Genomic DNA, 11,596 nt, shown 5'->3' with positions numbered 1-11,596 from the left:
ACAGAGTCTCACTAAATCACTTAGGCCTCACTAAATTGCTGAGGTTGGCTTTGAACTTGTAGTCCTCCTGTCTCAGTCTCCTGAACCACTGGGATTACAGGCTTGCACCACTGTGTCCAGCTCTCTTATCTTTTGTTGTCCAAGCTTGCCTCAAGGAATCCTCCTGGCTGAGCCTCCCAGGTAGTTGGTGTTATAGTCACACCACCAAGTCTAACTTATGACATTTTAATGGTGGTGGCAGGGTGGGGATGATTGAGACCCAGCAGCTCCCAGGGATGCAATAAGAGGAGATGAGGAACAGGGCAGAAAGGTAGGGAGGCAGCCTGATTGTTATTGCTCTTCAGGTGATAGAGGGTACAGGTATTGTGGTTTGTGCAGCTTTAAATTAGTTTCCCAAACCCTCATTCTTAGGAAGAACAAACAAGTTTTGCTCCTGAAGAGGAAGAACACCTGTGGAGACAGCAACCCTCTATCTCTCTTCTCTCACGCCCTGACTTCTGGCTCAGTCTGAAGGCAGCCAGCCAGAATATGAGATTTGTAAGGGTTGTGGCTGGTTCTCTGTATACGCTCCTGTAGCCTCTCCTTCCCTCCCCTTGGGATGAGGAGCAGCTGTTGGGGGGAGGAGGGGACATTAGAAGCGGGAATTTGGATGTGACTCTGGACCCAGCTCTGTGTCCTTGGGCAGGACACGTAGCCTCTCTGAGCTGGACTGACCAGGGATAATCTCCACTGGGAGGTCTAACAGCGCCAGAACCCTGTGTGTCCTGTATCAGACTTGGTGTTGCTGGTAAGACTTAGCATCCTAAACTGTCTCCTTCTGAACCTCCATTCTCAGGTGGGATCCAAATCCACAGAGGATTTGTGTGGTTGTCTCAAGACTAGATACCCCTGTAGAAAAGGGGCTTCTGGCACTCATATCAATGTTTAACCGGATGTTCAGGTCAATATTTACCAGAAGAGAAAGCTATCTGAACAGGGGTTGGCTAAGAGCAAAGGTCTCAGTGGGAGGGGAGGGCTTGGCTGGGCTGGTGAAGCCCGCCAGAGCGTGGGGAGCACCCGAGTTGGGCCAGAGGAACATCGTGTGCGGCAGCAAGGAACCTGTCAAGGTAGGATGGAGGGTGGCTCAGCCTGCCCCTGGGGCAGGAGAGGAGGTAGGGAGCTGCTCACTTGGCTGAGGGATCAGGGCTGAATTTATTCAGGAAGACCATAGTTTTGCAGACTCCTGGGATAGTGAGGAGTCAAGGTGGGAGTTCTAAGAGGAGTCCCTTTGGGACTTGAAAAATAAGGCCTTTTCTTGCTAGGAAGAGTCAAATGCCTAGGTTGGAGATCAGGCTGGCCAAGGGCTCTTATGTGTGATGGGAGGTGTGCTCAGGGATGATAGAAGGATTCTCCAGAAGGATTCTCCAGAAGAATTGGCTCTGAAATAGGGGAGGGGTAATGATGGGGCATGTGAGACCATCTCAGAGGTCAAGGCTAGGGCTGATTTATCCACCCCTAAACCAAGACATGCCCTTTCCCACCCATCGGCCTGATTTCCCTGAACTGGCCTGGGACAGAGTGAGGGGCGAGGCTTATGATTTCCATAAGTCCAAAGGTGGCTGGACCAGTCATTCATTGGGCTCTACTGCTGGGTCAATGAGGCAGTCCTCTGGCCATCCCACCACCCCTGCTGAGCCTCAGGGCTTCACAGGTCTGCCCACTCTGTTGGCAAGACCTGACCAGCCTAAGTTAAGGCTGACCAAACAGACACAGCAGGTTGGGTAGGGTGTCTGGGGTTGGAGCCCTTCTGAGAGGCTCAGGACAGGCTTCCCACAGTAGTGGGCCTGGAACTAGACTGACAGCTTCCATCCGCAGAGGGCCAGGCGTTGTACTCAGCGTTTTTAAAGACTGTCTTATTTTGGTCCTCACAATCCACATGTGAGGAGGCAGGGACTTCTGCCACCATTTTCCAAGATAAGGCAAAGCCCAAACGGGTAAGAGAGGTGCTTGAGGTCCTCCAAAAAGGAGGCAGAGCCTAGATTCAAACCCATGTCTGATTAATAATGCAAGCCCTAGAAGAATGAGAACTCTGACAACTCCCGATTAACCAAAATATCCTTAGGGAATGAAATGGGAAAACCTAGAAACTACAAAGGGGAAAAAAGTCAGGGAAATCCCACCCTTCAGATTGAGAACAATTGCTTACGTGCTTTTGGTGTGTAGCTTAGTGGTGTCAGTGAATGTGTGGGCAGCATTCCACCAGCTGGTATGGGAGCTTAAGGTGGGAACTGAGCCTTCCTGTCCCCAACACAGGAACATGGCACTGCTCCGAGGGCTCCTGGTGCTCGGCTTGTCTTGCCTGCAAGGCCCCTGCTCTGTGGTGAGGCTGGGCTGAGGTCTGGGTGAGGCTGGGTCCATCAAGTTGAAGAAGTGGCTGATGGGGGAAACCAGTGGGGCTAAAGGGGTTTGGATCCAGTGAGGACTTGGCTCAAGGGGGTTCCCCTTCTTCTCCTCACCCCTTTCCCAACAGTTCTCTCCTGTGAGCGCCATGGAGCCCTTGGACCAGCAAGTACTGAGCAGTGAGGTGCATGTGAGAGAAGGGAGGGCTTGAGGGGTCTTGTCTGTGGCTTGGGCAGGGTGTGGGACCTGTGGGAAAGATGGCGCTCCATCTGCTTCCTCCTTTCTGCAGTCAATTATCAGGCAGGCCCAGGAGAAGGTGCCCCCGCTTGCCCTCCTCAAGTTGGGCAACCAGGTACAACCAGGTGGGGCTGGGGAAGAGTGAGTGGGGCCAGAGGGAGAAGGGGCAAGGAAACTGGGAAGCATGGCCCTGAAGCTGAACCTCAAGAGTTCAGAGGCCAGAAGGGGTAGGGTGGAAAGGATCATCATGTGATGTTCCCACTCCACTTGTCTGGGACAAGGCCTTTCTATAATCAGACACAGGGTCTATGAAGGAGACATTCAATGTAGAACCTGGGGCTGACCCCTCTGATCTCACTGACCCCGATCTGTCCCTGTAGGAGCCTGGTGGCCTGACTGCCCTGAAGAGGTCCCCAGGAGACTGCAAAGGTGCCCCAACCCCAGAGGAGACTCGCAGGCTGGCTCAGGCCATAATGTCTTTCACCGCTGACCTGTTCTCCCTGGTGGCCCAAAGGTCCACCAGCCCCAACCTCATCCTGTCACCCCTGAGTGTGGCCCTGGCTCTGTCTCACCTGGCACTAGGTACTGTGGCAGCACTTATCCAGACCAGCAGAATTGAGAGGCCAGTAGGAACTCACTACTCCAGAGGTTATCAGTGGATGGCTCCTTCATCAGGGTCACATGGACATTTGGTAAAAATGCAGATTCCTGGGTCCTCACCAGTCTCTGTGAATCAGATTCCCAGGGATTGGGCCTAAGAATGTGCTTATTTACAAGTTCCTCTAGTGATTTTTATATAAGTGTTTGATAGCTATGCTATCTCCCACTGGACTTGAGGATCTCATTGTGGGAAATTGAGGTCCAGAGATGGAAGGTAACTTGAGTGAGGTTCTCACCAACCTGTGAACAGCAGAGATGAAAGTAGACCTTGGGAGTTCCGTCAGTCAGTGGATACAGGAGGAAAGTATGTTATCCCATGGGCATGCTCAATGTGGGTATCTGAGAGGGCTGGAATGGGAAATGGGGCTGGAAAGAAGCCCCCAGCAGGGCCTCAGCCCACATGGTTCCCTCCAGGTGCTCAGAACCAAACACTGAAGAGCTTACAACAGGTACTGCATGCAGACTCAGGACCCTGTCTCCCCCATCTGCTGAGCCACCTCTGTCAGAACTTGGGCCCTGGGACATTTCGATTGGCTGCCAGAATGTACCTGCAAAAAGGTAGTCCCCTGCATGGGAGGAGGGTGAGGGAGATGGACTTGGCCTCGTGTAGCTGGTTGGGGCATTAGTAACTATGGAGTCCCCAGCCCTGGGAATAGCTTGTGGCCCTTTGTGTTTAGGATTTCCCATCAAAGAGAATTTCCTGGAGCAATCAGAACAACTCTTTGGTGCAAAGCCCATGAACCTGGTGGGAAGGCAGGAGGAAGACCTGACAAACATCAACCAATGGGTGAAAGAGGCCACAGAGGGAAAAATTGAGAATTTCCTTTCAGAGCTTCCAGATAATACTGTATTGCTTCTCCTCAATGCCATCTACTTTCAGGGTACACTCCTCTTCTCAAGTCCCTTGCCCTGGTAGCTCTCCCCTTGCCCTGTAGGCTGAGTGGTGTTGTGCAGGCTTTCTTCCGAGGGTCCTTCTTCCTCCTCAGGCTGGGTCATCAGGCAGGGGGCTCTCTGGGTGTGGTGGGGAGTAGACTCAGGACCTGGAATGAGATTGTTGAAGATAAAATATCTTGGGAGAAAATGGGAACCAGAAAGACCCAGGAGGGTTCCTGGGAGCATTGCAGGGGAGGGGCGAAACAGAAGCCCAGATTTAGAAATGTGACAAAGAACCTCAAATTAACTGTTAACTGGCACAGTATCCCCTGGGGTCTTGGCCTCTACTGCTTGTCCCTGGACTGGGTTCTAGATAGGATAGGCAAGAGCCTGGTTCTGGGCTACATGGCCTCTGCCTTTTGCCTGGCTGCAGGTTTCTGGAGGAGCAAGTTTGACCCAAGCCTCACCCAGAGAGGCTCCTTCCACCTGGACGAGCAATTTACGGTGCCAGTGGACATGATGCAAGCCCATGCCTACCCCCTGCGCTGGTTCTTGCTGGAGCAGCCTGAGATACAGGTCACCCTTGGAGGCCCAGCAGGCTGGGCCTGGGTATTGGGAGGTAGGGAAGGGAGGAAGCAGGCTGTGGAGTAGCCACAGGGGTGAAGGGGATGCCCCACTTTCCTTGCAGTCTTGACCCTGAGGCAGGAGGCTGTGAAAGTTTGCACTATGACTCCACCCAGGAGGACCGAGGCTCCAGGATCTTTGAAGTTTATTAAGTCAATGAAAATATATTGGTTATTTGTTATGGGCGATACTGTTCTAGGCAGTGGGGTTTTAGTGGAGACCAGGGTCCTCCTCTTAAGGGAAGATACACAGTACATGAGCAAATGTAAATTTGCACCATCAATTTTTTAAAAATTTTTATATTTAAAAACTTTTTTTCATTTTCATTTTGTTTTGGTAACAGAGATTAAACCCAGGGGTGCTTAACCACTGAGTCACATCCCCAGCCACTTTTAATATTTTATTTAGAGACAGGGTCTTGCTGAGTTGCTGAAGCCTTCCCTAAGTTGCTGAGGGTGGCTTTGAGCTCGCAATACTCCTGTCTCAGCTCCTGAGCCACTGGGATTACGGGTATGTGCCACTGCACTTGGCACATGGTCATTTTAGAGTAAAGTGCCATAAAGGAGAAAGAGAGAGAGAGAGAGAAGAGAAAGAAAGAAAGAAAGAAAGAAAGAAAGAAAGAAAGAAAGAAAGAAAGAAAGAAAGAAAGAAAGAAAGAAAGAGGGAAAGAAAGAGGAGGGGCTGAGGAGGGAGATCTGTAGTAACATGGTGGTCAGGGAGAATTATTTGAAGAGGGGGCATTGAGTTGAAACCTAGATGACCTTTGGTGATGTGGTTTTATTCCAAGGACCTGCAGATTGTGGGGCAGCACAGGGACCATCCCAGCAGCCATGTAGCCACTCAGCACCTTAGTAACCTCCAAGCCTGGGAGATTCCACCTGAGCTTTCACACAGTGCTGCTTAGAAAGGAGGAGCTAAGCCAGGAACTGTGGTTTAGGCCTGTTGATCCCAGCAACTTGGGAGACTGAGTCAGGAGGATCACAAATTCAAGGTCAGCCTGGGCAATTTAGTGAGGCCCTCAACAACTTAGCAAGACTCTGTCTCAAAATTTAAAAATAAATAAATTTAAAGAAAACAATAGGAGGATCGAAGTGGGGCACAGTGGTAGAGCACTTGCTTAGGATGGCTTCTCTCCAGCTCATCCTGAAAGAAGGCTGGTCTGGTTCCCTTCCCAATGGGCTCTCTTCTTCCTGCTACTTCCCTCCAGGCTGTGTCCTGCCCACTCTTCCTTCCTTCTTTGTCTCCATTTCCCCATCCTCCTTAGCCTTCCTCTTTCTCGGGCCCATGAAACCAGACCTGGTGCTCCTTTCCCTGCTGGTATGTGCTATGCTCGAACCCAGGGAGTCCCAGCTGCAAGAGCTCCCACCCTGAAACTCAACGTATATACACAGCTGACAAAATCACTGGGGGAAGTGAGAGGGACAGGGGAGGGTACTACCCTTTGCAGTGGCCCCTGCACAGAATGCGAGGGTGATTTGAAAACCAGTGACCCTGCCCATTATACATATGGAGAAGGTGAGAAGCAAAGACAGGTGGTTTCTTAGCCCATTCACATGGCTAGCTGGAATGAGAAGAGAGACATTATTTACTTCTGGTACTGGGGTTAACACCAGGAGAGTTTTACCACTGAACTACAGCATCCCCAGTCCTTTTTTAATTAAAAAATTTTTTTGGAGACAGGTTCTCACTACGTTGCTTAGGACCTCACTAAATTGTTGAGGCTGGCTTTGAACTTGTGATCCTCCTGCCTCAGCATCCCGAGTCACTGGAATTAGTGACTCGGCCACTAATAGGCCACTGTGCCCAGTGAGATATTCTTTATTTATCCAGTGCAGCCTATGAGTGCAGACAATGCTAGAATATTCAAAAGTATTATCTTGTTCCATCTCATGTCAACTTGCAGTGGGTCAGGTGGTGGCGTTCCACCTCACAGATGAGGAAGTGAAAGCTCAGTGAACTCAAGCCACATGTTGATCAGGATGAACTTGATCCCCAGTCTGTCTCAAAAAGTACATTCTGGCCCAGACCCCAGGTAGATTTGGATGCTTTCTAGTCCTCATGTTCTCTCCTTCCTCTTTGTAGGTGGCTCATTTCCCTTTTAAGAACAACATGAGCTTTGTGGTCATGGTGCCAACCCACTTTGAGTGGAACATGTCCCAGATACTGGCCAACTTGAGCTGGGACACTCTGCACCAGCCCTTGCTGCGGGAGAGGCCCACCAAGGTGCGGCTGCCTAAACTGCATCTGAAACACCATCTGGACTTGGTGACCATACTCAGCCAGCTGGGTAAGGTGGCTTGGTGTGGGGCTGGGCAAGGAGAGGACTGAGTCAGAGCTGGTTCTAAATCCTGTCTTTTTCTGGGGCTTGGGGGAAGGGTTTGATATGAGTCCTTAGACCCTCTGTCCTGAGGTGAGCTGGGGCAACCCAGGGTGTGAGGAACTACAGTGTTGCCTGAGAGAGAACACTGCAAAGACCCTTAGGTAGAGAGCCTGGGCAGCATGTGAGCCTTGCTGGCTCTCCTGGAAGGGGTTTGAGAAGCTGGGGTACATCTCCCATCCATCATTTGCTAAGCAACTTCTATATTCCAGGTACTGTGCTAGGCACTGAGAGCCCACTGTATACAGAGTGCTCAGTCTAATGGGGTAGGCACCTGAGGATTCAGGTATTTATAGTCCATCTTAAGTGATAAAGACAGAGGGCGTCTGTCCAGCTCACCTGGGGGAATACTGAGCAGGTACCCACTCTAGACTTTAGGGCTGGGGATCAGAGAAGACTTCCTAGAGGAAGTGCTGTTTAAGGCAAAACATGAAAGTTAAACAGGAGTTAAGTAGCAATCTGTGGGTTCAAGGTGTTCCCTGGCCAGGGTGCTAGACAGGCCCAGGCAGCCTCGGGAGAGGGTGGTCTTAATCAGCTATCTGCTGCCCTGAGCAGGCCTGCAGGAGCTGTTCCAGTCTCCAGACCTGCGTGGGATCTCGGACCAGATGCTGGTGGTGTCCAGCGTGCAGCATCAGTCCACACTGGAGCTCAGTGAGGCCGGCGTGGAGGCAGCTGCCGCTACCAGCACGGCCATGTCCCGCATGTCCCTCTCCTCCTTCAGCGTGAACCGCCCCTTCCTCTTTTTCATCCTTGAGGACACCACAGGCCTGCCCCTCTTTGTGGGCAGTGTGAAGAACCCCAACCCTGGTGCGCAGCCTGAGCTCCAGGAGCAGCAGGGTTCCCCTGACAACAGGGACTTCTTCCAGGACCAGAACGCCTTCCTCCACAGAGGCAAGCCCTTTGGCCCTGACTTGAAACTCATGCCCCCCTCAGAGGAGGATTACCCCCAGTTCAACAGCCCCAAGTGAGGGGCCCTGGTCACCAGCATCCTGAGTCCCCACCTGGACCAGCCTCTCAACTTGGGTGACTCTAACCAGTTTTGTGGGATGGGGGTGGACCCGGTGGGCATTCTGGGAGAGGAGAGGAGCCATTCTCTTCCAGCTCCTCCTGGGGAGTCTGTTGGGTGGGGTGGAGCCAGGAGGCCAGCAGTTGGGAACAGTGGGCTGAATCCCTCTTTATTTCTTCCAAAGAGGCTCAGAGGGTGTCCTTTTGGGGGCTGGGGTGGTAGGGCAGTGGTGGATCCAGTTTTGTCAAGAAGTAGTAGGCTGGTTTAGTCCCTAAATCAGCTGGGACACCACCCTGTGTGTAGGCACAGGTGCAGGGGTTGTCTTTGGACTTGTCCCAGAATATCCTGACTAGGAAGAAGAGAGGCCCTGGTGGTGGCTCAGAAGGCAGAGCATTGCCCTAGGTCCCACCTCTGCCTCTCATGGGACCTTGTATCCTTCCCCGAAGGTGGAAGTTGACATAACCTCTGATGTAACCTGCTAAAGGCCTACCAGCCTCCAGCCCACCCCAGGTGTCCTGTCCCACCCGTGGTGATCTCCTATCTGCACACCCTCATCCTTAGAGATGCCAACACTGCCAGGATTCCCTTCCCTTCCTCTCCTGTCTTCCTCCTCTGCCCGCTAGCTCAGGGGCTGAGCAGGGAAGGGTCCCATGAGCTCCCTAAGGCTCTTTTGTAAAGTTTTTGTAGTGATTTTTATGCCACCCGAATAAAGAATGAATGGGCCAGGCTGGTTGGATGTCACTGTTCTGAGCATGGGCGGGGAGCAAGTGGGGGTGGAGGGAGGCAGGGAGGCGGCCTCAGAGCAGACTGCAGTGAGACCTCTCTGTGCCACGTTTGGTCTTGGGCCACACGCCAGTCCTCTCCAGGGCCACCTCCATGCCAGCCTGGCTCTGCTTTCGGCCTCTTCCTCTTTACATGCCTCAGGCAGCCGGCAACAAGGACAGCTCAGAATAGCCCCAGCCTCCGGGTTTGCAAGAAGAACTGGCAATTAGGGTGCTTGCGGGGCTTCTAATTACACATCAGCCCCTCTGCCAGGAGCCGGCGCCCGCCAGCCGGGGGCAGGCTGACAGCTGGAGACCATCATGCCTGAGGATTTAGGGAACACAGCTGGGGGTACCTTGGCCCAGGGCTGCAACTTCCTCTGTGAGAGCCCAGGAGCTGGGGGGCGGCCTGGGTGTCCAAGTGGGCGGGGAGTGCTAAGGCCTGTGGGCGTGGCCACACCTCCCTGCTGGGCCTTTGTGAGTGCAGGGTGTCCATGTGGCAGCAGCCACTTGGGTCCTAATGTGCAGTGGTTAAGAACAAGTGCCTTGTCCTGGGGAGATAGCTCAGTTGCTAGAGTGCTTGCCTCGGAAGTACAAGGCCCTGGGTTCAATCCCTAGCAACGCAAAAAGAACAAGTGCCTTGAGGTCAGAGAGACCTGGTTTCTCCATGCTCATGCGTTAGCAGTATGGATAAACAAGAGAAGTGCATGGTATGTTGCTTCCAGGAGAAAAATGGTGACAAGTGAATAGGAGAGGGGACAGGGCCGGGAGGGAAGGACTTCCCAAGAATGTGACATTGGAGCTGGGGCTTAAAGAAGGTGAGGAAGGTCGCCACAGAATTCTTGGCTGAGGGCTGCCTAGCAGAGGAATAGCAAGTGCAGAGGGCCCCTGCCTCATGGCATGGCCAGGGGTCGGAGATCAGCTGGAGATGGTGGGGCTGGCAAGGAGTGAGGAGGAGGAGGGAGCCAGAGAGTTGCTGGGATGGATCACTAGGGCTCCAGGGCCATGGTGAAAACTGGCTTTTGTCTTGAGAGAGGATAAGAAGTCACTGGAAGGTTAACTCACCCAAGGCAACCAAATTCAGTTTTACCTCTAGTCTTAGTACTCTCCTCCTCTCCATTTCAGCTACCAGTGCCCAGGTCAGGGCCTAGTCGTCACTGCCCAGGGTCACTGACATTGCCTGAGTTTCCCTGATGCTGGTCTGCTGTCTTAATGGTATCCTTCACCCTACAACTCCTTATTGAGCGTCTCCCGTGTGCCCAGCAGCGCACCAGTCTCTTCGAATGCAGCAATAAAAAAAGAGACAAGATCTTTATTACCCTGCCCAAGTTTGGTGGTGGGGTGGTCTACATAGTAAATAAAAATTCAAGATAAAGTTCAGTGATGAAGCCTGGAATGAACACAAGGCACAGTGGCACATCGTTCCTTGTTGCCTTCCTTCTGGGAGAATAAGCAAAACAAAACAAAAACAAGATCCAGTAAACAAGTTGGTTTCAGGGACACATTCCTGTAATCCCAGTCACTTGGGAGGCTGAGGTAGGAGGATCAAAAGTTCAAGGCTAGCCTCAGCAACTTAGTGAGACCCTGTCTCAGGAAGAAGAAAAAGAAAAGATCCATTAAACAGAATGAGAGCTGCTATAAAGAAAACTCACATGGCAGTGTGGTGGCACATGCCTGTAATCCCAGTGGCTCTGGAGGCTGAGGCAGGAGGATTGCCAAGTTTAAAGTCAGCCTCAACAATTTAGTGAGGCCCTGAACAACTCAGTGAGACCCTGCCTCTAAATAATATATAAAAAAAGGGCTGGGGATGTGGCTCAGTTGTAAAGCACCCCTGGGTTTGATCCCTGGTGAAAGAAAGAAAGAAAGAAAGAAAGAAAGAAAGAAAGAAAGAAAGAAAGAAAGAAAGAAAGAAAGAAAGAAAGAAAGGAAGGAAGGAAGGAAGGAAGGAAGGAAGGAAGGAAGGAAGGAAGGAAAGAAAAAAAGAGAAAGAAAGAAAGCTCATATGGTTTTGTGATACTGTGTAACTAGGGAAGTTCTTTCCAAGGTGACATCTGACTGGCAAGATGGATAGATATAAGAACCTGACCACTTAGAAACACCTGATCATTTAGTGTTCAGGATGAGGTGACAAGCAAGGGCAAAGGCCCTGGAACACAAAAGGATTTGGATTATTGGAGAGACAGAAGGAAGGCTAGTGTGATTAGAGTGCAAGGGGCCAGAGAAACAATGAAAAGATGAAACTAGAGTTGGTTGGAGTCAGATCATGTGGGTCCTTGCAGGCCAGAGTCAGGGGTCTGGGTTTTATCTCAAGTACAAAGGGAAGCTATGCAAGAGTGTTTTGCTTTAAATTTTTTAGTTTAAATATAATATGCAAAGTATACAATTATAGCTGTAAATCAACGTAATGAATTTTTTTCCTGCAGTGCTGGGGACCAAACCCAGGGCCTTGCACAGGCTGGGCAAGTATTCTACCACTGAGGTACATTCCCATACCCTAATTAATATTTTCATGAACCAAATACTCTTGTGCAACCAGCACCCCAAAGCAAGAAACAGACTTCACATTCCTGCCTCTGGTGACAGCGAGCTTTTTCCTGTTTTCAGGCTTTAGATAAAGGAATCACACAGTCTGTGCTCTCATGTCTGTCTGGATTCTTTAGCAAAACCTCATGGTTGTGA

The 11,596-nt window shown here is 51.3% G+C and overlaps 1 protein-coding gene and 1 non-coding gene across 7 annotated transcripts; both read left to right on the top strand.

Moving 5' to 3' along the window:
* The first annotated feature begins 988 nt into the window (after window positions 1–988).
* Window positions 989–10,214, top strand: Serpinf2 (serpin family F member 2). Of its 6 annotated transcripts, none has more exons than XM_047547673.1 (11): window positions 989–1,106; window positions 2,293–2,359; window positions 2,510–2,569; window positions 2,669–2,731; window positions 2,997–3,198; window positions 3,691–3,834; window positions 3,954–4,157; window positions 4,583–4,725; window positions 6,856–7,060; window positions 7,706–8,041; window positions 10,043–10,214. In XM_047547673.1, the coding sequence occupies exons 2-11, from the start codon at window positions 2,297–2,299 to the stop codon at window positions 10,066–10,068; spliced, it is 1,446 nt and encodes a 481-aa protein (XP_047403629.1). In that variant the 5' UTR covers window positions 989–1,106; window positions 2,293–2,296; the 3' UTR covers window positions 10,069–10,214. The 6 variants fall into 6 exon arrangements, with proteins under 6 accessions (XP_047403629.1, XP_047403630.1, XP_047403624.1 ...); XM_047547674.1 differs by lacking the exon at window positions 10,043–10,214 and adding an exon at window positions 8,603–8,879 and having other exon boundaries at window positions 996–1,106; XM_047547668.1 differs by lacking the exon at window positions 10,043–10,214 and having other exon boundaries at window positions 998–1,106; window positions 7,706–8,879.
* Window positions 10,215–10,289: 75 nt separating this feature from the next.
* LOC124981566 (small nucleolar RNA U83B) lies at window positions 10,290–10,368 on the top strand. Its single transcript, XR_007108072.1, has one exon. It is a non-coding gene; the product is annotated as a small nucleolar RNA U83B (small nucleolar RNA).
* The last annotated feature ends 1,228 nt before the right edge of the window (window positions 10,369–11,596 follow it).

Source organism: Sciurus carolinensis, chromosome 3 (assembly GCF_902686445.1).
Source record: "Sciurus carolinensis chromosome 3, mSciCar1.2, whole genome shotgun sequence".
NCBI classification, from domain to species: Eukaryota; Metazoa; Chordata; class Mammalia; order Rodentia; family Sciuridae; genus Sciurus; species Sciurus carolinensis.
The sequence above is the reverse complement of the archived record's forward strand: the minus strand, read 5'-3'. Positions and strand labels throughout refer to the sequence as shown.